Raw genomic sequence first — 26,786 nt, 5'->3', positions numbered from 1 at the left:
CTATCAAAACATTATGCAAGGGGCAGTCATAACAACAACCAAAGGCATAATAAAAGACAAAGTCGGGGAGACAGGTAGCAAGGGAGATGAAAAGAAAACCATGCAAGGCAGAGACAGAGCGTAGCGAGGAAGGAGGTTAGCGAGAATAAAGATGGGAGTCACAGGGAGCGAGAAGCAGGAAAATCAATAGGTTTCTTTATGCAGCATTGAGAACGTGCCCTCTTGCTGCTTCAGACAGCCTATCCAAGGTCTCCAACAGCCAGCAACCAAACTGAACATCCATCCATAAACCCACACTGATAATATGCCACCTCAGCCTGTCCCTGTCCCTGTCCCTGTCACACACACATACACATCAGCCTACTGACTCCTCTCCTCCAAATTTAACACTCTAATTTGGTTGTGGGCTGGCTGCTCTGTTATTGATGTTGCCAAAGGTCTGATCCATCTTGTGCCTGGGACAAGGCTTCAGTGAAGATGACTATAACTCAGGGACATCCTGTTCCCTGTTTGCCAGAGTATCAGACTGGCATCTGTAATTTAAAGGCTCGGTAGACAGCCAATGACACTTTATGCCCCCTGCATTGCTTTTCACCTAAGATGCCTGGATACCCAATGGCTCTGAACCATTCTGTAATTTTTACCAACTATTACACACAGTTCTCAGTTTTCTCGCACCTCTTGTCTTTGCATGCAATTGAGTTGAAATTCGGCATACCACTCAGTCGTAGCTGTGTCTCATTGTGGAAGTCATCACATCTGCTCTCTACAGATCTGACATTGCTGATTTAGCCACAAACATTGAAGAAGGAAGGAGATGAAAGTGAAAGGTACTCTTCTTGTTGTACTTCTTTCACAGTTATGGTTCCACACTTTCTACCATACTCTAGTGGACAGTTTGGGTTAGAGGTTAAATATATGCATCATTATAGCTCCGAGTTAACAAGACCTGAACTTTTCTTTTCTTTTTCTTTTTATGGGTTGTGATTCTCGTCATATCTCACGGACACTGTCAGCGAGAAAGCAGCTGCTTGGGGATATATCGCCATTTGGCAAATTGCAGCCAAGACTAGGATGTAAATATTGGCTTGGGGATTACACAATATGAAAATGAAGATATATGTAATTAAAAAAAAAAAAAAAACTCCAATAAAATGTGTTTACAGTCTCACAGTGTTCAAAGTGAAGGATTAAGACAATGTGTGTGTGTGTGTGTTTGTATGTGATGGAATGACATGTTGGATGGATTAGCTTGGCATGCTAGTGCCTCTACACACATCTTTAGTTTTTGTTTCTTTACGTGTGTATGTCCACCACTCACTGTCGGTTTAGCTGGAGGCCAGCGTGACAGGTAATTGGAAAAGGTGGACATGTTGTTATGTGTCCATGTCTTATCACAAGGATATATGGCCAAATAGGACACAGAGGGCTGCTTCTGATAACAAACAATGAGTAGAGACTGCAGGGAAACAAAAATAAAAAACAGAAACAAATTGATAAGAAGAGGAGAGGCAACGTTGCTGGAAGCCCACAGGACTGTGTTAGTGTTGTCTCTGATCACTGATTAAAAAGGTTTATGTACTTCTACCAACAGCATTTTTGAGGACATACTCACCCTTTGCAGCACTCCCCCTCAATCTCCCTCAACCTCACCATTCCCTGTCCTTCCTGCCAGGTCGCCCTTTCCTTCTTCTCCTGTCTCTGACTATCTCCCTGCTGTAATGGGCAGAAAGCCATTGCTGTAATTTTCTCTGTAGTAAAAACTGACAACTCCAAAAGGTCATGCAGAGGAGGGAGTCCTGTGTTACTAATCACTCAGCAAGGCCACAGCCAGTCAGCCCACTCAAATATCAACCTGATCACGGCAAAATGTCCTTTTTGTCCCAATTGTTTTCATATGCAACAAACAGCAGTATGATGCAGTGAGTACTTTTTCTCAGTGATGACAGAAAGTAACCTTGAGATGCTTTATTGCATAAATCAGCTCTTCTTCTGCAAAAGAATCAGCCTGAAATATGTCACATTCACAAAATTAATTGCATAATTGTTCACAGGCAGGTTCTCCAAAGCAAGCAAACATCGAGACCAGTTTTGAGCCTTTGTTACTGGTTTGCTGTTGTGTGTTTTGCTAAAATTACACAACAGTAGATTTAAACAAGTAGATACTAGAAAACAATCCTTCAGCAAAGGTGCATCCATCAAGACAACAAATCCAATCCAGGTCATCACTGTTAAACAAATGAATGGTGATCAAACGGCAGTAATATCAAGTGTCATTTATCAAATTTGGATTAGATCATTGCCTATTAGGTGAAAATTAAGGACTGTTAATAATGGTGAGTCGCATCTGTGATGAAACTGAAGGATTGCAGTTCTTGCAGTCAGCTACATTAAACATCAGGCAGGAAGAATTGAGTGCCTTAAAAATGCAATGTTTGTTGATTCACTTTGTGCTGCTCTGCCACAGTAGCAGGTCCATTAACTACCAAAAGAAATCAATGCAAGCTTGCTGAGACAAAAAGCAAAGACAATTCCATCATTTTGTGAACAACTAGGTGGTAGATGGAGTGAGAGAGAAGAAAGTTGAGCCCAGAAAGGGCAGCGTGAACATGAACAAACTGGAAAATGAGTAGGAAGAAGAGAGCACAGTCAATTACGAGTCCCGTCTTGTAGTTTGTGTCTACATTGATTTGTTGGGGACTAGGATCTCTGCCTCTCCCCAGTTCACCAAATTGCACTCACTCTGACCCACTAATTACTTGCCTAAGACCTAACAGGTCTCACCCCACTGCACTGCTTTGCTGTCTGGAGCTGTCTCTGTAACAATGTGGGAATAAGGGAATGGGGAAGAGAGAGGATGTGAAGGCATAAAAAAAGAATCAGGTTGGATTAAGAATGCATGACATTCGTCAGACAGGAGGCAGAAGGGAGATGTAGAAATAAACTACAGACGACAAACAGAAAGGAGAAAAAAGGGATTGTACGTTTTAAATTTGATGCTGTTGGAAGCTCCAGAGAGGGAGTGCGTGCAGCAGCTTTAAGTCTGTTGCTGTCTCTGGCCTCACATAGCGAGTTACATAATCTAATAAATCACAGCCGATTAGGTAATCACTCATAATCATCAAGGCTATAATGACAACAGAGTTTATGCAGCAGGATTACAACAGAAAGACCTTACCTGATGGGATGAGGCCAAATGCCCAGTTGGGTGCAAGAACACCAAATGGGTTGTTTGTGTCTTTGTTCTCAGTTGTATCTGAGGGTTGTTGTTCTTCTGACTTTGGACCTTTGAAAGGTGTCCAATGACTTCCCACAACAAAGGATTCAGATACAGCAGATCTGGATTCCATTTCTGTGGCACCGACCTCGGCGTGTGATGAGATGGTGGTCAACTGAACAACTTCAGAATGAGTTCTCTCAGTGGGTGCCAGACTCACTGAGAGGTGGCTTGGAAGACTGGGTACACTTGTAGTTTTCTCCTCCTCTTTATGAACCCATGAAATTGAAATCGATGGCTCCTCTGTAAAAGATCTGTCAGATATATTTTCTCTCGGGATTGCTGTGGTGGAAGGATCAGTCTCATGTTTATCTCCCGCGGTAACCTCGGAAGTTGTCAGCCCCTCCACCAAAGCTTTGTTTGTGGTAGCCATCAATTTTTTCCTTTTCTCACCTTTGCTATGCTTCCTAAAAGCTGCAGTGAAACCTGAATTTGAAGTACTCTCCTCTTTGTGCGGGGAGGCAGACAAGAGATTCTCCGTAGGCCGGTGGATGTATAGGATCTCTCCCATGGCTTCCTTTGCTCCGTCTGACTCTAAGGGGCCCTGAGGTGTGGTTGTGGGCTGCTCAGCCAGCTGCCACAGGGACAGAGTAGTGTGCTCACCTATAGTCACAATATCACTTGAGATAGGTGACGATTCAGTTTTAAGACTGTTATCACTAATTGCCACATTGTTGACTGTCCCTCCATAAGCTCCAGGAAAGTTGCTTCCTTCTCCACTCCCATCCGCATCCTTCTCCTCACCAGAATCAGCTTTTGCTCTGTCGGCTGAAGCATGGGGGCCCTCTGTGTCCTGGTCTTTGCCTTCACCTGAAAAGTTTTCCAGGTTCTCCCGTCGAAGGGAGGTGGGGAGAGTCATCACTTCAAGGGGTCCTGCTTTTGCTTCCATTGGCTCCCAAGATGAATGCTTGGCCACATAGGCCATACTTTCAGGAGGCCCTAGTTTGGGGCCATGCATTGATTTGATAGCCCACTGAAACTGAGTGCTTGGGGCAGGAACAAAGACGGGCCCTGATCCGGGACCCTGAAGATTGGATTCACCATGTGCTGATCTCTCCAGATGACCCGATACAGGGAACACTACAGAAACAGAGAGACAAAGCAGACTATTTAAGAAAACTCCATTGTTGGGGATGGTGTAGAATATATTTCATGGATGTAGAATTAGTAGTTAAGAAGTTATGTTTTGATTACAGAAACCTTGTGAAACTTGTTCCAAGATTACACGATTAGGAAGGGCACATTTCTGCTAAGACCAATGATTTGGACATTATCTTAATTGGATATGTCCATTTCAGATGGTATTAAGCATCACTTCGGCATACTCCCATACATGCTTGTTGGCATGGTGTTATGCAATATATTCACTAGGGAAGTTCAGACTTCATTTCCGAGTTTCAAAGAGCTCAGTTTCAGACACAAGTGTTTTCTGTCCCAATGCTGAGGTGAAATAACATCATAGATGTGTTTGTAGCTCTGTAAACATTGGCACAGCTTCTCTTCAAAAAGGTTCCCCTTATTTCTGTTGTGTACTCCTTCTTTGTTCCATTTGCTGGTCACACACAAGTTATACTGCGTACAGTGATGCAACAATTTCTATTTGTTGTGTTTGGGTGCACATTCTCGTGTTTTCTGAAAACAGTGAAATAGACATGAACTGAATGCAGAAAACAGACAGAAAGCCATGTGTGTTTCCATATTTAACACTGAGCATATTTAATATTGAGCTTAAAAGTTAAAGCCTTGAAAAGGTATAAACACTTATTAGGAAGGTCACAAAATTCCCCTGGTGCTGTCAGAAACCCAAGCTGACCTGTGAGGCTTTTCTTGTTACTACAATCCAAAAATATTATTTTAGTAAGTGATGCTTTATTTACTTACATCATTACGTATTCCATCAGACTTGTTTGTGCAATGCTTCTGATCGTGCTGAAATACAGTTGCCTGTGATGAGTGAGGCCATGTGGAAACACACGAGCATGTATGCAACGCGTTACTAAACGACTGACTCAACAACAAGCTCCATCTAGGTCTATTTATTCAGATGACATGGTCCAGTGTGCCTTATCATCTTACAGCTTTAAACTAGACTTTGTCAACACTATTAATAATTCATTCTGTCTGAATGTGTGAGTCATGGCTGGTATGATAGCGCTTTTTCTTTTAGGGCAGCGTTGCAGCTGCGTTACTGAGACCCAGCCAGCATTCATCATCGCTCAGCTCGGTTTGCACGTCCAAAAAGTGCAGCAACGCAGCACAACAAATTACCACACGATAGAGAACATATACAAAGATGTCCATGCATAAAACATTAAACTGTGTGTAAAATATGTAGAAGGTGCTCCGGTGCCTTATGCCTAAGTGAGGTTTATGAGTTGGCGGTTCATTTCCATAAGAGGCTTGTGGCTTGGCGTAATTGTCCTATTAATAATCTAAATAGCTAATTACAAACTTTTACTACACACACTGATAGAAGTGGGAATAATTAAACACATTAATCTGGTTTGATCATCTATGTAATGACCCATGTAATAAATAAAATGAGACAATTAGACATAGGTTTGGATGATTTCATGGCACTGTTCGAAGTGCTGTTCAAGCTCATCTCAGCTGCTGTGAATCTGTTGTTGGAGGACCAGGAAGAAAAAGCCGCAATTCTAAGCAGAGAGGCTGCAAAACAAACTTATAATAAACCCTGTTCAGACAGTAATTGCATGCTTCCACTGTGAGTGGTTCTGCTGTGTTGACTCCACTTTACAGCAGTAAACGGTCTGAGAGAAAATCCCCCCGGTTGGGCAGACTTGATATTAAATTGCAAGAATGGAGGCTGACAATGAGAGAAAAAGAAGAAGGGCAAAACAGATGGTATGGCTGGTACTTCATCCCATCTGCAGATACTGGATGTAATAATAAAAAATAATAAAAACTGTAAGGAAGTAACTGCATGGCCATAATAAGGAGAATTCACATTACAGTGAGTGTAAGAGCCTCAGTCACATCAGTTCAGTCTTTGGGGTTGACAAGACTGACAAGCTGTAAACATGTATTTGGAAGTCAATAACTGAGCTTATTTAAATACCTTTTTTTAGTAGCTGTCCTTCCCATCAGGAGGTTGACGAAATGATAATTTAGTATAACATTTAATTACATACCCCTGCTGGGGACATTATATTAATTATAGCGCTGAGTTCAGAGAACTTTAACAAATTTTCAAAATATATTGATTCAGTCCTCTTTCTCATTATATTGGAATGTACTGTCGGCATTGCACAGCTGTGCATCTTCCTCAAAGACAACAGGACTCCATCAATCGCAAGAGAGTGCTGAGATCTAAGAGATAACCCGCGGTGTGCAATAACAGAGTCAGTTCAGCACACGGATGCTACCTGATGAAGAGAAATCAGCTGGGCAACTTTCCATCACAACAGCCATTAAAGACAGAAGTGACTGCACCTCAAACTCATTTCACCACATTTCTCTTTCTTCACACTTGTTCGCTCTCGTCATACCCCTCAGCTGTGATCATTACCCTTACCTTCAGAGACCCAGGCCCTAATTGGAATAGACATAGATGAAGATTGGAGTGAACAGTGGTGCAGCCCAACCTCTATGTTAATTGGATAAGGCTGTAAATAATGCATGCAGACTAAAGCTTGGTTTTTCATTTATACCTGGAGATCTGGTTGCTATGGGAGTCAGCATAGCAGTGAGTATTTATATTAATAAAGTCAGCAACTGCTAGGTGAGAAAAGCTTAGCACTGTTATTGAATCGTTCTTCTTGCCGTCTGTGTGAGCGCGCTTGTCGTACTTTGTATGTTGCCCTTTCAGCCGGTGTCAAGGATGATTGCATTATTTGTGGTGGCTATTTAAAGATAAGCTCCCTGTATGCAAGATCAGGCCATGGTATACATTTATTATGCTCTTGTCCTTTGCATTCATTAATCATATGCAGCAATCTTTAATCATGTAATGGTTCCTCAGTATGTGGACTCCTACTTTTCCTGCAGTTCTGAACAACATTAAAAGATTTTTTTTTTTTTATATGTGATTTCAATAATATTTAAGAAAAAAAAGCCATAATAACCTTTTTTTTTTTATTAGGTTTCTTGCACTTTTTATTCAGCTTTCAAGGATGCAGCATGTGTACAGTAAAGGCACACGATCCGTCCATGTTTGGTAGTTTGCTTTATTTGTCCCATTTGCTTAATGTTATCCCCACATATAATCTTCTAAACCTGATTCATTGTCGACTTCTAAGGATAAGCTCTTATTTAGGATGCAGGTCGGCTTTGTTTTAAGCTGTGAATACATTTGAAAATGAACCTTGTATTAATTTTAAATAGATTAAAAGAAAAAACAACTCTCTGACAGACTATACTGTAAACAGAAAATTGTCAATACATACAACAATGAGAGCAGAACTGTCTCTGCTTCAACACTTTGCATTTTGATACAGTATGTGATGAGCCCCTTTTGTTTGTTTGCAATTACTGTTTAATTAAATTTTGAGCGATGCTTTTAATTGCCCTGTGGAGGAATATATTACAGCATACTCAAGGGAAAAGACGAGCGAGTGGAATGCTGAGGCAGACTCTTTAAAATGCATCACATACATAGATCCTATATGTACCAGACGTTTAAAAGCACTTCACCTCAATTTAAAACCGTCAATTCTTTTATCAAAACCCTGAAGTTTAACGTTTAATGTTAGATCTTAATAAGTAAATAGAGAAATAGATGAGTAAAACCAGATGCATACTGAATGGAAACGAATCTCTTACCATTTGCAGTGGGTTGGGGGTTGTCTGTGGACATGATAGAGCCGCCTTCCTTGGGATGAGTGAAGGTTTCGCTTGGCTTTGTATTTTGGACAACTGGTATTAGTTTAACCAATGGCATCAGCTCCTTTTCCTGCTCAGTCAGACCCTCTTCCAGACTATCCAGTCCACTGGAGGGACCTTTAAGGGAAGAAGTGCCACTTCTGTGCTCCATGATGGCATTGTCCATGCTGCCTTTGCTTTCACTGGGTTTTAGAATACTCAGGTTTTTATTGGATGCATCTCCGTGAGTCTGGTTCTCTCTTGCCTTGTCTTCAGGTACGGTGTTTTTATCCTCTGTGCTCTGTGTCCAATACTTGAAAGGTCTCATAAGAGTGTTAACAAATTCAGTAAGAACACTATTACTTGTCTGAGGCTGGGGGGTCGAAGAAACTGTAGGGGATGGTGTCTGAGTGTCAGCTTCAAAGTTGCTCCCATCTTCATCCTCATGGGCAGAACCTCCAAGGCTCTCTAGTCTTTTGAAGTCAGAGAGAGCGATACTGCTGTTGCTCATTAGGTCTTCGGACTCGTCCTGGTTGGACTGGCTCCCTCTTGATTCATCCTTTCTTTCATCCCAGTCTAATTCAGGCCTTAAATCAATGACTACATGCTCCTCAGAGATCTCAGATGAATGGTTGACTTCAGCACGAGAGGATACTTCTGCTTTGTCAACCAGGCCGGTCCAGGTTGAAGTCTTGACAAAGGTAGAATTCATTTGGGCTTCGGTGACTGAAGACATGGTCTCATCTTCAGATCTGTTAGTCTGGAACAAAGTATGTGCCTCTGCAGCCTGGATCCCTGCCGGCTCATGGCCTGCAACACACAACAACCGCGTTTCATTTGATCGGCTTCATCAACTGCTACCAAACACAACTTTATAAACGGGTCAATGAAATATTTTATCATCCAAGTATGTTATCAACAGATTCAGAGAGTCTTGAGAGAAAAACCAATATTTGACACCTGTGAATGACCTTGAGGTAAAAGATATACAATGCAAAGAGGGAACTTTCATATCCAGTTTTCACATTTAAATTTAACTCGATCATTCATTCATTCATTCATTTTCCGAACCGCTTATTCCAATTCAGGGTCGCGGGTAAGCTGGAGCCTATCCCAGCCGGCTTTGGGCGACAGGCAGGGTACACCCTGGACAGCTCGCCAGTCCATCGCAGTTAACTCGATCAGAATAGGCAAATTTAGAAATTGCTTTGAAAAAATTTGAATGCTATTTATTCCTGACTAAAGAGGGCAGGGATCAACTGGCACTTAGTTCAGCCTTTATTTCTGATGGTATGGGGTGCATGAGTGTCTGTGGAACCAAAAACAGCTGAAAGATACTTAACATACAGGTTTTTGACCAACATATGCTCCCATCCTCATAATATGTTTTTCAGGACAGGCCTTTTGTGTTTCAGCAGGACGCTAGGCTGCTTCTGTTTCAACTGCAGGACTTTGTGGTAGATAAGAGGTGGACTGGTCTGCCTGCTGTCCTGACTTTCACTAACTGAAAAATCTTTTTGGCACATCATAAAATGCAAAAAAAAACAAACAAACAAACAAAAAACAACAACAACAACAAAAAAGAAAACCAAACAAACCAAAAGAAAGAAAGAAAAAAAACCAAACAGGACTGTTGAGCAGCTATAAACCCTAAGGATGGAACAGCATTTATCTCAATTAGGTCCAGCATTGGTCTCCTCAGTTCCCAGATGGTTACACATTGCTGGTTAAAGAAAAAGGGAATGCTGCAGAGGTATTGTTTTATTATATTTTCTATTTATTTCATTGAATGTCTTTTCAAAGTTTGTTTTTAATACTTCCTGCACTTCGTTGTAATCCTTTTGATGTTTTTTAAGCAAAGCACTTTGGATTGACTTTTACATGAAATGTACAAAACAAAACTTGCCTTTTTCAATTTAAGAAGAGCACATAAACACATAGTAAAATACCACAATTTCAGTTTTTAATGTGTTCTTTTAATGTTCTGATGTGAATAAAATACTGGTTTATGAAATTTGCAATCAATGTTTTCTGTTTTTTTTTCTTTTTACACTTTACAAAGCTTTTCAGGATTGGGGCATGACTTTTCATAATGCTGCGGATATAATCTTGGTTCAATATTAATGCAAATTTGCATTAGGATCCATCTATCTGCTGTTTGTTTTGACAGATTCACTGCCTATCTAATCTCATGCTGCTCTTGTTGACTTAAAATTATTGTGTTAAGCATGCGGTTTTCCTTTGGCTCTCACAGCTTGAGAGATGAAATTGACATTTTTTCCTATCTGTGGAAATATCATTTTCAAACATAAATCTACTGCCTGTTCCAATCAATGCAAGATGGGAATAAGGTCTGAAATGATAAACTAGAAACAAATAACAGAGAACCGAACGAGTTGTAAAGTCGGTTCAATGTGAAGATTAAACTTACTTCTTCCAGTTTGAATTAGCACATGATAAAAAGACAAGGTCAGACAGAGTCACAGCAAACCCCTGCTGGGCTTACTGTATTCAAGCCTCAATGTCTTTTTTATCTATCTTTTTCATTCTCTCTCTCAGGCTTCACCACACACAACATACAAGCCCTCAAATCCTGCAGGAGGGACACAAATGTCACACAATCTCCTTGCAACTCCTCCATGTGTGACACAAACATCTAGTGCTAATTAAAAATCGGAATGGAAAGCGAGTCCCCAGATTCTGCTGCCATTGCTATGGCAATTACCACAATGATGTTGCATTGACTTCATCATTACAGAGCTTTCGGGTACCTCGGTAGCAATAGGCATCAAAGAGGGCGGTGGTATCTGGGAAGCCGGTGCGGTTAGGGTTGTTGTAGACGGTCCGCACCCCGGGCTCGTCTCCGCCACAGTTCTTCCGTGGGACATTGATGGGATAGCGGACGCTGCCATCTGCCAACCAGCCAGGATCACACTGGTCCAGACCAGCCTGCCAGGCCAGGTAGAGCTGTCCAACGGTGGCCAGCTGAGCTCCCAGGGAATGGCAGTGGGTGGAGGCGGTGGCAAGGCTCAGCCTCTCTGGCACTGTGGAGTGAAACACTTGACCTGGAGAGATGGAGAGAGAAGCGATATGGGAAGTTGAGTATATTACAGAAAAGAAGCGTTTCAGCCTTCAAGCCAAAAAATGTTGGATAATTGGATTATGTTAGTAGGTGTTTGACAGAAGTGTTTTTTGTTTAAAAAAAAAAAGATATGTTGACAAAATATAACTTCCAAGTTCTGTGTCTGCAAAGCATGATTAGAATAATATGTTCAAATCCTCCACAGCGAGTTTAAGATGCGAGGACAAAGCTGTATGAGTCGGAGAGGTGAACAACTACAATGGGGACTCCAGAACGGAGATAAAAGTTTGATAAGAGGATCAGAGAGATTTCTGGTAGGTCTACTTTATTGAACAGAGAGGAGAATGTTAAATGGTCAAGATACAAACAAAATTAAACAAGAAAGAAGAAGAATTGTGAGGAAGATTGTGTTGGAGGAAATGATGGAAGATGTGAAAAATATGGCCTGCAAGGCTGCAGAGGAGCAAATAAACCATGTGGATTTGAGATTAAATTAAAAAGTGGGGAAACAGAGGTGAACTCAAATGATTTAATCAGATTTTTATGCAAATCAGTCCAAGCAGAAATACAGTTAGTGGCATATATTTGTCTTATTGAAGAGCTAATATATTGAGAAAAATCCAAAAGAAAGGTGAAACCTGAAAAAAAAAACAAGCTTTAATTGTGAATTCACAATAATCTGAGGATTATTTCAATAAGATTAATGATTTACAAGTTAAGCCATAAAGTCTCAAGGTGATGGAGAAACCCCGGTAAATTTCAGATCCTTAATACTGTGCAAATGCCTCTGGAACCTCTTACTTCTGTCAGGTCTAATGGCAGCTGAGGTGATCCGACTCATAACTAGTGACCCAGATAAACTAAGCCCTAGAGCAGGTCATACTGCAGTGTTAAAAGCCTACTGTTATGATAATTGTTCTCCGGAGTGTGCAGGAGGTTAATCAAGTATGACAAACACCTCATTTCAGCCGAGCAACTCACATGCAATAAAATATCATTTCAACAGGGACTATATGCAGTGGTAATATGAGGCACTGACTTACGATGATTTTCATGATTAGCTTTCAGGGTTCCCTAAAGTATCTACTGCATTGTGACAAGTAGAAGATTAAATCACTCATGGAAACTATCTTCCACAAGAACAGTCTGTTTTAGTTTTGTTGTCAGCCCTGCTGTTTGCGCACTTCAGCATCCGTATGAATGATGAAGCAATCCTTTCAGCGTTCATCAAAGAGAACAGTCTAAAATACTAAAGAAACTTAAGCCATGCTAACAACAGTTCCTGCAAAAATAATCATAGCTGCTCCACAAAGGTCACAGTCTTTGACTCATCCCCTCGAACGCACTTTTGCTGAAAAATGGAGCAAACAAATGAGAAAGGTGACAAAATCTTATTGTTTTGGGGCCTCGTGCACAGGCTCTGGGAAACATAACTGTTAAAGAAATGTTAAAAAGCGAATTTTGCATAATATGAGACCTTTAACTTAACATCAGTTCACCAAGTATGGCTCCATTTTTCTGCCATCATGTTCAACAATTTCCTTCCATTTTCACCACTCAACATGTCCAGTAACACGTCTGTAGTGGCCCCTTTCCACTTGCACCCACTCCGTTTCAGCCAAGACCACACTACCTGGTTTCCATAGTTTCCATTACCACTGAGGCGTCCTCAGTGTGGGCGGGGTCACCATAGCAAGGTAGCTCGTAAGTATTGTCAAGTCATTTGATTGTGATGCACACGGCACAACAATGTTTGTAGCATTGCAAACTTTTGCACTGATTTGATCCCAAGTAAATCCAGGACAAGTATCACTGATACTGATATGAAACAAATACATCTAATTATTATGCCTTTAATTATGGATCATGATTATGATCATAATATTACTTATACAAGGATTTTTTTAAAATTAAGAAACTAAATGGCAGAACTGTCGTAAACAATTTTGAAGTCACGACATCAACAATGTAACAAAGTAATAAAACAACTACCTTTTATTACACTCAATTTTATGAGAAAATTAAAGTTAATGCTGCAAATAAGCTCAACAAAAGCAAAACAAACAAAAATAAAAGGTTTTTCTCATTAAAGCTTGCTGCAGGAAAAATATTGGTGTCATGATGCAGGTAACAAACAATAGCAACTAGACTTTGTATTGATTCTATAGATGTTTGGATCGATCTGCTCAGCTGTCATAGATCTCTTTCTGCCTTTCTCATTATCCCGCATAGAGCTGTTTAGATTTAGTACATTGTTTTCACACTCTTACCTTAACTGTGCACCTTGTAACTATTTGTTTGCTGCAGCACAGCCTCTCACTGTTTGCTATCCCTGTCAAGCTTCTTTTGCACATATGTAGTTAGCTGTGACAGATTTGACAGCTGTTTCATGCAAAAGTCAGAGAAATTTCTAAACAGTATGTTTTACATTTCACAAAGAAGTAAACAAACAAAAAACTTTCCATTTCTTAACAACATGCTTGAAGTTTGACACCTGAAATGCTTAGTTTTTCTTGGAATAAATTCAACTAACTGAACTCAGAAAAAAAAACTTTGAACCAAACTCTAATCACTGCATGATTGTAAGAAATACTAAAAAAGTGAAGAAACTGCTAAAAGGCCACATAGAAGGGAATGGAGGGAATGAGGCAGGAGCGATTCAGGCCAATAGAGAGAAATAAAGGCACAACAGAAGAAAGCACCTGCAGCAGAGCTCGGTTTTACAGATGGAGGACTGGACATTAACAGGGTGCTGGATCACCCTGATCCCAAGCTGGATCAGTCTGAGCTACTGGCTCCAGTTCTAGTAGCGCTGTAAGCTAGAGCTCTTTGAGCCAACACATGGGGGAGAAAGCAGTCTCTGAGCAGTAAATGTATGTTACCGCTCTCTGACTGCAACTTTAGCATCTGTGAGAGGGGGAAGATTGCAGTCAAGTGCCGTGAAAAGCACAAGGTCAAACCACTGAAACAACATGGGTAGCAATAATAACCGCAAACTACTGTGAATATCACCTTAAACTGTATTATTTGAAAATTGGCACGATTCTACAACCTTAAGAAAGATGATTCGGGGCTCATCAGTATAGTGAACCACAAGCTCCCAGTTAGTGTTAGGGAAGCAGACACCCTCCCCACCTTTAAGACTATAGTGAAGACTTATCTTTTTGATAAGTCCTATAGTTAGGGATGGTTAGCATCCCTTAGTTATGCTGCTATAGGTTTAGACTGCTGAGGGACATTTCCTGATACACTGAATTCCTTTTCTCTTTCTTTATTTCTCTCTCTTATTTCCAACCCCAATAACAGTGTTGCATTATTAACATGTATGTCTCCTGTCTCAGCAGGTCTCCCTGGCCGGGAGTAGCAGTTCCTGTTGTCTGTTGTCTTTCTGTCCTCTTCCCCCCACACAGCAGAGGCAGATGGCTGCCTGTCCTTGAGCCGGGTTCTGCCAGAGGGTTCCTTCCTGTTAAAAGGGAGTTTTTTCCTTCCCACTGTCACCAGTGTGCTTGCTCAGGATGGAGCCTCCAACTCAATCTGCTGGTTTCCTTAAATAGGCTATTATGAATTGGCTTCATTATGTTCTTTTTCCTGTCTGTAAAGCGTCTTGATATGGGATTCCCATGATCTGACGCTATATAAATAAAGTTGAATTGAACTGAATTGAAGTATAGAAGCAGAAGTGACATTTTCCTTCATTACTGTAGCTATATGCTGTTGAGGACCTATTATACTTTATAGCGATTAAGGAGGGGTTGATTAAGGGCTTGATTGCACAGTAGAACTTCTGCCGTCTCTGCTTTATGAAATGATGAAGTTTTACAATAACACCATAGACCTACTCAGCTCATTAGCTCAGGAGGCAAAAACACCAGAGGTGGTTGTAATACTACCCCTAATTTTCACTGCTAGCATTAGATCCCGGTCACAACGTTCTATGACCTTGCACGCCATAGAATGACCGAACTTGCATTTAAGACTGAAGTTTCTCAGTCCTACTTACCTTGAAGCTTCTTGGCAAAACAGTAGACATCAAACAGTTCATCAGGCGACCTATTGCCGTAGTTACGGACACCTGGCGAGTCCTCACGATCACCATAGCAACCAGGCCGAGGTGACTGAATGGGGTATCTGCAGAGAAAACCAAGACAGAAGAACATAAACAGAGAAAGGGAGACAAGATTTATGTAGCTTGAACATATTAAAAAAAAAAAAAAAAAGCAGTCACAGACAGACTTCACTCCCCTGGGAGGAGTCTGCATACAGAAGTAAACAGAAAAGATTAAACCTTCGCTATGCGTTTTATCAATTCCTGTCCAGAATACATTCATTTAAAAGATACCCTCCTGTCAGTGATCACCAAATCTATTTAACAAAGAATATACATAATCATATTCAGTCAGCATTGAAATGGAAAGAAAAGGAAAAATGAAGAATACAGCCACATTTATGTTATACTACAACAACCCCAGGACTACAACTGGAAAGCAGTTTTACTGATACTCTATCTTGTTTCTTCTAATTATTCTGCCCTCAGTGTGAATTTCATACATATTTACCCAAATCATTACAAAATGTGCTTAATGTGCTCCAGTAACTATTAGAACACCACTAATCCTCAACTTTTTCAGAGAGTTGGAGAGATGAAAAGGTAAATGCAAGAAGTGAAGGAGAGGTTAAAATATTTAGCAGTGATTCTGTGTGCCTGTGGGACTGAGAAAACAGCAGTCTACTGTGTATTGCTGCTCTGACTTAACTATTATTCTACAAAACCATTGATTCGAGGAGCATCAGGGCACAAGCGAAACGGCTGATTAAAAGATTACGCGAGGCATGCAGGGATTTATGAAGTACTTGAGGAAAAACACAGAATCCAAAATACATGCAGAAGATGCACTTTTCTCCACATAAACCTGCAGATTTCCTCTTTAGCTATTCTGCACAAACTATAACAAGAGCCCCTGTGTCTTGTTGTGTCTCAGACCTCTGCTACTTTCTGTCTGCTCGGTGGCTGTTATGACAACTGCTGAAGCCTGAATTTTTTCCTCCGTATTAACTGGACACCTCCCTCTTGGCTGATGAACCATCGGACCCTCCTAGATCTGGACCAGTTAAAAGGCTCCAAGTGTAAACAACAGGAGTGCAGGGCGGATGGAGTAAAAGAAGTAGCCAAGGAAAGCATTTCGCAGGAAGGTTGTGAAAAGCTGTCAGGAAGAAAACAGTCAATCTGCCTGCCGACTGGAGCGACGGCGACGTGGACTTAGACTGCAGATATGGAGCACTCTGTCAACAGGCTCAGACTGGTAATGTTGAAATGGGACTTAATGCAAAGTGGCAAACGGAACCACATGCACGGGTATGACAGACAGCTCCGAGGATGTAGATGTAGTTAACTGCATTTCCAGTTGGTACAATAGCAGCTTGTTCAATTATTTTACACAGTTTAATATGGAAACTCTAAAAAGTGTTTAAAAAATAAATAACTTGTTTCACAGTCATAAAGTAGAAATTTTGTTTATCGCAAGCTGAGATAAATTACCGACCCGTCACTTAATCTTGCTGGTTTTAGAACAAGAATAAAGTTTGTTACTTAGACTAAAATTCAGCCAGAGGCAGCACTGGATTTATTTGCATGTCAGAATTATAATGTATCTCCAGAAGTTGTACTTTCAGCTACAGTTTGGCTAAGTCAAACTAATGATCACCCAACAAACTAAACCATTCGTGCCCACATGTTTAACCAAATTACATGATATTCCCATGAACAGGACTTTCTGCAGTGACTTGGGTAAAACTGACTATTTTGTATGTTTATTGAAACTTCAGAACTGGGTTCCTAACACTGCCTTGCAGTATTTCATTTATCATCAAGTGATTTTCTTCATGCTTTGGATATCTAAGATGCTGTGGTGCATTTTATTTTTAACCATAGTGATAGTCAGGACTGCCCTGGTGTGAGTTACTCCTCACACTGTAAATTCAGCACCTATAGTGTTAAAAGTCTTACCGTACAGTCTGGTCAGCCAGCCAACCTGCATCGCAGTTGTCGTAACCGTCGGCGAAGGTGGCCTGTAGCTGACCTGGTGTTGCAATGGCTGCAGAGTTTTCAATGCAAACCCTATTGGCATCAGCAAAAGACAGGGCGTAGCGGTCATGTGGGGCCCGGTAATGGAAGACCACTCCTGGAGCAGAAAGAGAGAAGATGTGAGATCAAGAGGAAGGATGCTCCAGAAACAAATTCAATGCATGTTTGACCTGCAACCTTTAAATTATTGATGTGTTTATCAGCAGCAGCCTTTATGTAATATAACATGAGCATCTACATGCTGCAGCCCTCAACAGCAAACTGTACGTGTGTGTGTGTGTGTTTGTGTCTGTCTCATTTGCATCAGATTGTCTGCGGCTTTAATAGTGGAGAAAAAAAGATGCTGCCCTTGGACACAGTGAACAACAGTGTGGGGATGTTTGTTTTACTGCTTTAACAGCACACAGTGTCACCCTGCTGCACTTCGCCTGCCTCTACACTCATGATAGAATGACAAATAAGGCAGACACGAAACCGAGCAAAACAAAGCAGCACAGCATTCAACTAGAATTGTTTATTGAATCTCGGCACAAAAAGAAGGGCAAGAGGTTGACATGAATCCAACAATCCAAGGCTGAAGAATAAACTGGGACCACAAGAGAGCTTTGACATTGGACTGAAGCTGTCCCTTAACTTCCCATTTACCATACGCATCTCTGCCGAGTGTGCAGCATCAGAAATGTTTGTTTGTGTCTGGCTGTTGACAGAGATGTTTTATCTTCTGACTTTGTCTGCGAGTGACTAAGATTCCTATGAGATGGACATCCAAAGAGCAATTTAAGATTTAACACTCCAGGCTGTGAGATGAGAAAGCATACAATGTGTTTGAACGTAGCACTCTCGTACACACAATCACACTAAGGCCCCTCAATCCCAGAGCTCCATTTGGCCATTCGGTCATTGTGCTCTTACTCTAGTCACTGTAGTTATATGGAGCATAAACCCTCAGTTGTTCTGTTTTCCATTTGTTCTTGCATTTCATCTTTCATCCTTCTTCCTTTGAGGCGGTGGGACTTTGTCCAAACAAAAATGCAAGTTCAGTAGTAAATGCATCCACTAGAGAGACAAATAGCTTTCCTCTCAGTACGGGAAAATCCAGTACTATTCCACAGGAGGGCTGAATGTCCAATATACCTCATCTCTATTTTTACCCTCTGGATCTTCACACATCCTCACACTGTCTCCAGGGATAAGAACAGAACCGTGTGTGACTGTTGGATGCCCTCATTGTGGCATGGTGTAGAGTTGTTTCCCCTTGGCATTGGCAAAATATAATGTGTATATATGCATATATATGAACGACACACCATTGTTGTTAAAGGTACACAGTAAAATTACATTAATTTGTGTAAGTACAGATACAGTGTTGCAGCTCTTGGAAAATGAGATTCAATGGCAGATATACCACTTGCAATAAAAATGATAAAGAGCTAAAACTATTTGGATGAAAACCTTTTAGATTTTGTGAAATGTGCATATCTGTATTCTGGGCCAGAGTTAGATATGAATACTATTCATGTCTGACAGGATAAAATTACAGTGTGTGAAGCCTAGAAGGCAGGAAACAAGCTGGCTATTCCTAAATGTATTAAACCTTTATCAGGCAAGTGAATATTTTTGATCACTTTGTTTTCTTTCATTTTCAGCATAAAACAAATTATTTATTTATTTATTTATTTTATTTTTTTTTTAATGTAACAAATGAATGGAGGTCTTGGTACATACCAGTAGGACAATTTTTGGTCAAAATTTGTCACTTCAAAGTATTTCATTGAGTGCCCTATAAAGGGTTAAACACCATTTAAAATAAGCTTCTAAAGCTCCCTAATTAACATATTACGGCACTTCTATATATATATATATATATATATATATATATATATATATATATATATATATATATATATACATATATATATACATATACATATATATATATATATATATATATATATATATATATATATATATACATATATATATATATATATATATATATATATATATATATATATATATATATATATATATATGTATATATAAACAAGTTACATATATAACAAGTTATATATATATGTATATATAAACAAGTTACTTGTGAACTTGAGTGGTTATCTTTCTAAACAACATATTTTCCACAGACATTTTCATTAGCTTTAGTTTGTTAGGGTTCTGTTTAACATATATATGCCTGTTTTTCAGTCATTTAAACTAACAGAAACTTAAGGGCCCTAAAAACCCATTTGATCACTATGCAAATGTTTATTTGCCTAATGGTTTCCCATTTAATGTGCTTTGTATGCAGTTTCACTGTTAAATAAATAATGAGCAACAAACCCTGAAAAGTTGTGTGTTTTGACAAGAGGAGACATTTATCATCCTTCTGAATAGCACATTTAACGTGAATCAAACATGCCTCCTGCTAATCAAGTTAGTGTCAGCTAACGACTTAGCGGCACATCGTCTCATTTAACTATCTGGTCCATTCTGACTCAAAGAACCAAAGTAAAGAAGGCTAAATGCTAAACTCAAGACTTTAAAACCAAAAGCCAAGTTTTGGGATCAGAGTATCGCTGACTTTTTCATTTAATCTATAGACACTCAACAAAAACATTGATTTCAAGCAATGACTAAAACATTAGAAAGAAAATCTATAAAGGACTTCATGATCAGAGATAACAATAACTAAGTAACACTTATGCCTTATCATACCATGGTCTGGGTGAATACTCGATTCTGATTGGTTGCAGGGTGTCCGTTAAAAAGTGATAATGGACACCAGTTAAAAAAAGTTCCATCAAATAGCCCAATAGTTCTAAATCAGCGCGCTGGCCCATGCTGAGGCGTTGCTGCACCTCAACGTGGGCGCATCATCAGGCATTTGTTGCAATAGTATCTGCTGCCGAATGCAATGCAGGTTACCTTGGAAACGCCACAACAAAAGACATTAAACAGTCCACTCTGCCCTTTCTTGTGAAAACGTTATTTTAACAGCAAAAACAACATTAGTAATTGGTCTTATATTATTTCCTTTGTGAGTGACCATGGTAGAAGCAGGATCATGCCCTCCGAGGTTTCCATTCGATGGCAACCATTCGATGTGAAGCGGAGTCCATTAATTAAAAAGAATCAGATTATCAGAAAGAAAGAATCCATTATCAGAAAGTCCATTAACTTCTGATAATGGACACCTTGTCGGGCATTATCCCTTACTTAAATACTTCTACGCTTAGATTTGAAATTTTTATTTCCCATGTGTTTCTCTTTAGGGATTATTAAAGTATTTTTCATTCATTCATTTCATTCATACAATTTGCCATTTTGTGTAGGTACATGTGGCTGGTCTGGTCTAGAGGCAAATGTTGGACAGCTTAAACTTCAAAACTTCTTTTTTACCTGTGACCTCCAGCGGGACCGTGTCCTGTTCATCATTGATGCCAACCACAACTTCACAGCGGTATAGACCAGAGTCACTGGAGCGTAGTCCAATGAGAGCCAGACTGGCATTGTAGCGGTTCTTATTGTAACCAGGCAGTGCTACACGGCCCTGGAAAGCCTTCTTCACCTGAGAAATGTGGGAAATGAGAAGGACACAAGAAGGAAAAACATTATAGATGGGAGCAACTCAAACATCATGGACTGATTCTTTTGTCAAAGACATTAGATAATATTCTATTATTATTATTAATCTGTTATTGTACCTTGACAACATTGTCTTTTGCCACTAGGACTGACTGCTCCTTCTGCAGACCGTCAGAGCCTCTCTGGCCCCAAACCTTAGTCCACTTGATCCTCGGCGGCTCATGGGGTGAGCCGACACTAGGACGCAGGGCGAAGAGACATGGTAGCAGGACGGTTTTAGACAGCTCCTCACTGATGGTCTGATGGGTCACCTTCTGCATATTCACCACTGCATCTGCATTGGTTAAACCTGAGGTGAGGACAGAAAACGAGAGGAGGAATTAATCAATGCAGCCATAGAATTGTTTTTCTCATTATATTGAAAATGTTTTAGTTAATCAATTCTTGTAGATGAAAACATGTGCTTTCCTTCAATGCTCTTTTGTTCTATCAGAGCCTCCTGCTTGTGGAGCAACAGACAAAACAAAGATGCGTGTCTTTTGTTATTGGCCATTGATCTGATCCAGTTTATCATTATCTGATTGGGCGGGAGGCAAGGCTAGAAGAGATATGAACTATCATTCAAAAACCTTGGATGCATAATGAGTAATAAAATCAATATCAAGCACCTCGCTGCAGCTCAAAGTGCCACCAAACTATAAAGATAAAAACGTAAGAACCATCGAAATAACAAGTGAAAATATGTTGAGGAAAGGAATCAGGCTCTTTGTTCAGTCAAATCTAATGAAGTTCTGCTGTATTTATTATTGCTGTCTTTTTCCCCCAACCGGTTTATTTCACACTTATCATAACATACACATTTTTATCATCATGCTCTAATCTGTGTCACCTTGTTTGAAACAACAGAGGTGGCTGATTTACATTGCAGGGGGAAACAGCTGACAAAACACTACTACAGCTTATCATCTGGTTTGTCCTTTTGGCACAGTGTGGTTTACCAGGGAACCCTTAAACCTCACCTGACTTTTTTTCTAGCTCTCTTATCTGTCACTATTTCCTTTCCTCTCACTTCTAAGAACCACACACGCCTCTGTGTCTAATCTAATTCACCCCAAAGCCCAGCAGCAGTACATGCATTTTCAATCAGCTAGCCAGTTGTTAGCTACACAGCTAGCGGCAAGTCTGTCGCTCAGCACATCTCTTTGGTGCATACTTGTACATTTTACCCACAATTTCTCAGACTGCAAGGATGTTACCAGAACTCCCAAGAGGGTGAATTGATTGACTTACAAGTTCCTCTAACATTTCCTCTCCTCATCATGAGGTTGACATTTACATTTTAAGAAAAATATCCCAACAGCTATTTGATGTATTGTCATGAATTTTAATAAGGTACAGACATATCCCTGCTTTGGATAGCATCTAACCCATGAACTCTTTCTTTGAGCCTCCAGCAACATCATCAGGGGTAAAAGAATAGAATAAGATAGAAATAAAAATAAGTTATTTTTGTGATTCACCATCCCAACCACTTCTCTTCTCCTTATTGCGTCTCATGTATCTCAAAGGCACCATCTGTGCTTCTGGAAAGGGCTTTTTGAGTCAAACTGGCTACCATAGCTTGAGGGCAGAGAAATATAGGTGCTTGCTATTCATTTATTTATCTATTTTTAAGAAAAACAGGACTTTTTATTCTATTTATAGTGTGTAACAGCAGAATTCAGATGTTGAAGTCAGGAATCTCACAGACGCACGCTTTCTGCCAAGAGCCTGATCTCCCACCCAGCATAATATATTTTCAATGTGTCTGTGACTGTGTCGGGATATATGGATCTCTCTCACTTTGCACATTCTGGGGTAACATCTTTGAGAGCTGGTTACAGTATCTACCAGAGGATTGTGCTATACCAGAAGCTAAGCTATAGTGTTTGTCACATTTACCATCGTTGTCTTCATACTGGACAATTTTTTTTAATCCATGAAAAATAATCTCTGCAGGTTGGGCTTTAGACATATCTAAACTAACAAGTAGGTTGCACAGTGATGTGGTGCTCCTCACTGCTGTTTCACAGTAAGAAGATCAGTGGTCCGAGCCTTGGCTGGGGAGAGGTTTAAACAGGAATGAAGTCTGTATGTTTTCTCTGGATACTCCCGCTTCCTCCCATAGTCCAAAGCTTAATTGGTCACTCTGAATTCTCCCTAGGAGTGAGAATGGAGGTTTGTCTTTCTGTATTGGCCCTGCAATAGACTGGCAACCTGTGGGAGAGTAAATCGCCAGCTAATTGCTGGAATGGCTCCCACTTCTCCATGACTCTGCATCGCATTAAGCAGTAATATGCTGATATGAATGAATGAAAACTAACAAGCATTTTTCTCAGCTATGATTGGTTCAAGATTTAGATTAGATTAGACTGATTATTAATACCATTTTATGCTACAAAAATAATATTTGAGGAGGGTGGGGGACTTGCAGGATGGTTGTAGAACTGCAGAAAAAAAACAGGGCGATTTATTTCTTTTCATTGGCGTCAGTTTTCGACTGCACAATCTGAGTGTCCTGCTCCAGTCCTGTTTGACTGATTGCATGCTAACACGCTAAACCCTACAGGGACACACCGACCTGTCTGTAATTGCACATCTGTGAAAGAGGGTTTTGTTTCCAGTAATCACAGGCATGCCAGTGTGACTCCCTGAACCTCTCCGTCTCCCTTCCCCATTTTCTTCTGTGTCATTTGTCCCCCATGTCCTGCAATTCTCTCATCCCACTTACACCCCCGCAGCATCAGACCACCTACAAACATTTTCACCTCAGCTCCTTCAATGATTTGCCTCTGTTTTTCCATCTTGGCTTGTGTTTGTTGCCTTTAGTCGATGCATAAAGACACTGTTTTCATGTCAGGATATGAGTTTCCTACCAGTTCTGCAAGGTGACTCACTTGAGATTAAATTTCAGGTCTGTTTCCTCATTTTCACAACTGAATTTAGCCAGCATGGATGTATCATCTGTGCATGTGTCAGTGTGTGTGTGAGTGTGAGTGTATGCCTTAGAATGCACTCACAAGTGAAAACATTGTGAGTGCAAAACATCAAAGCTATTCTTTATTCATGAAGCATCGAATGTATGTACACCCTCCACTGACACAAACACATCTATTCTCACACACCGCTTTGAACACACCATTTTTTACTCCTGACTGTTTGGCGAGTGTGCCTTTGAACACTCGCACAAAAAAGCCACGTGGACAGCTGTCATCACTCATTCTTGCAGCTTTTATGATGTAGCAGTTGCTCATGCTAAGAGGCTGAGTGCTTCATTCTTGATAGCTTAACATCGACCCTCCCGCCATTTCTCCCGCCCCCTCCCACCAACTCAAACACATAAATATCCACTTCTCTGCCTCTCCTGGTGACATTACGTAGACGAGCGCTACTTGTCTTACACCAACCCCAACTTATCAATGTTGCTCCTCCTGGTGATAACAAACAGGATTTGTGCTCTAAAATGGCCTCTCCTTTCCCACTCAAGAGGAGTCCAACCTGTCGAGTGAGCTGACCTGTGAAAATAAAATGCCCAAAACCTCCAAAGGCAGGGAGAAAAGAAGAGATATAAAAAGAAATGATGCTGAAAAGAATTAACCAGATCAATAAGACCACCTTTTATTGAGGATATTTTTGTATTTTAAGAAGAATCATCTTAGAGCCGTCGGAGTCCTGAGAGGAGTGGAGGTTGTTCAATAGAGATGCTGTCTTCAAATGCAACATAAATGCTGAGTGAAGTTCCATTCAGGTGGCTGTCGATGGAAAGCGGATGACAGTCGGCACTCCCTGATCGTCTGTGTGTTTGAGCTCATTATTCAGCTGCAAAATAAATCCTTCTCCACAAAGACAAAAACCACAGGGTTCAGCTTCTTTCCATCAAATTCAAGAATTCTTCTCCTCGCTTGGGTTAGAGGGGATTCGGTGCAGCTGTAGAACTCCAGACATGGCAAAATTATATGGATGCTCTTACACACATGTTTAAAAAACACTCATACACAGCAGTATCCTTAATTTGGCTCCTTACGTGTGCCACTCTGTTAACGCTGTAGTTTTTAGTCGTTATTTTCTGTGAAAATGCAAAAACGGCTTCATCAAGCTCAATTAAATAATCTTTTCTCTATGAAAAGCTTGGATTGGATGCAGAAGCTCATTGTGTTCTATATTCAACAAATTACACATCCATAAAGGTGTTTCTGTCTTTCGATGAACCAGACTTGATATATTGATTTTGGAACGGTGCAGACTAATCTGCTTCATTGTTTCCACTCTGTGCCAGAGTGCAATACTCTTTCCATTCCGAAACACTCCGTATAAGCAGGATTTGACACTATAGACCCTTCTTTGCGGAGAAAAATACACTTTACGTGCAACACTTTTAGCGCGTTCTGAAGTCATTTGTTCCACGAAGTCTGGAAATTCCAGGCGGAGCAACTGACTGCATTTTGCTTCACTTGCTCTATGTTGAGACGAAGTCCTCTATTTGCTCATTTGACCTGCAAATATCCATTGCTTTACATGTATTGCTAGTTTATGTAGCATACTGATTTGGAAAAGGTTACGGTATAACAGAAATTTCAGGATTAAAACAAACAAACAAGCATCTTGTAGCTGAGATGGACTAACTTTTCCTGGAATTACTCCATTATGTAGAGATTTAAAGAACATTGTTTATACTAGTTTTACTGTAGTTTTGACATAAGAATGTTTTCAATGACAAACATGGAGGGGGTTGGAGGAGCCAGGGAGATGTTTGAAATTTTATTGGTCGCAACAATTTTCATTTGTATAGCATATCAAATTTATTGAAATTGGTATAAAAATATATGTTTATCTTGTAGTTCTTATCACGATCTCTATCATTATATATCTTTTTTTTTTTTTTTATTATTAACATCACAATTTACTTCATTTCACTATATATATATATATATATATATATATATATATTTGCACACACATCCACTGCATTAACTAACACCACCACCAACACAACAACCACATGCACCCCCCACTATGTATTTACTAAACATCTGGCTTTGATGCTGCTGTCAGGAATAACTAACTTTTAATCTATATTAATTGTTATTGTTTGATAATTTTCTTTCAGGTTTTTTTTATTCTGCTCTGTAAAGCACTTTGTGTTGTTCTTATATTCAGATAAGTGCTATTTAAAGTTGGGTTATTTTGAATTTAGTCATAAAATATATAATTCTGTGTTTGACAGCAATTTTCAAAGATGTATGTGTTCACTAAAGTCAATACACACACTATAATCACTCTTTTTATAGCAGCTACAAGAAGAGCTACACTTGTGTTGACTGGAAGAGAGCTGCTTGTTCTCCGTCTTTACTCTGCAATATGAGCAATGTTTTCATTTTCTTTTCTGCTAAATGAAAGGGGCAGAAAAAAATATCTGTAAATAGATAAATGAAGCATTCAAAGCTTCATTAAGGATTTCCAGAGACCCGAGAATCCCTTTATTTCACACACTGATTGTAACCAGAGTTAACAATTATCCTGATGGACATTAGTGTTGTCTATTGACTGGCAAGCCCATTAAAAATTTCCTGGATATTCTACTGGTTTCCCATTCTTCAATAAAACAGGAGATCAGCTGTTGAGCAGTCCAAAGCCTCCATAGATGTTTCTTGTTTCATAGAACATTTTTAATGGGTTTGGAGGTTTAGCCCAGTGGTTCTCAAATGTTTTCCACCATTAAAACTAAGTGGTGCATCACTGGAGTCCAGAATTTGGACCAAAATGTTTCCAAAAGCCTGAGTTGTCAAAGCATTAGTTTTTGCAATCCTTTGTGTCCCCCTCTCTGGAATGTAGCAATTCAATTTTTTGAATATCATTGCATTTACTTGCAATCAACAACATATAATTTTTTTTTACAGTGATAA

General features: G+C 40.0%; 1 protein-coding gene across 1 annotated transcript in view; it reads right to left on the bottom strand.

Moving 5' to 3' along the window:
- The window catches only part of ncanb (neurocan b), a gene marked incomplete at both ends in the record, with an annotated part of 116,707 nt that overhangs the window by 78,644 nt on the left and 11,277 nt on the right, over positions 1-26,786 (bottom strand). Inside the window, 8 exons of the mRNA XM_079245676.1 lie at positions 3,179-3,400; positions 3,671-4,357; positions 8,060-8,908; positions 10,870-11,163; positions 15,181-15,308; positions 17,185-17,359; positions 20,659-20,827; positions 20,964-21,193. Of these exons, the coding sequence (XP_079101802.1) occupies positions 3,179-3,400; positions 3,671-4,357; positions 8,060-8,908; positions 10,870-11,163; positions 15,181-15,308; positions 17,185-17,359; positions 20,659-20,827; positions 20,964-21,193 (2,754 nt within the window). The remainder of the gene's footprint in view (positions 1-3,178; positions 3,401-3,670; positions 4,358-8,059; positions 8,909-10,869; positions 11,164-15,180; positions 15,309-17,184; positions 17,360-20,658; positions 20,828-20,963; positions 21,194-26,786) is intronic.

Source organism: Telmatherina bonti (assembly GCF_933228915.1).
Source record: "Telmatherina bonti genome assembly, chromosome: 8".
NCBI lineage: Eukaryota > Metazoa > Chordata > Actinopteri > Atheriniformes > Telmatherinidae > Telmatherina > Telmatherina bonti.
This window is presented reverse-complemented; position numbering and strand designations above follow the sequence as displayed.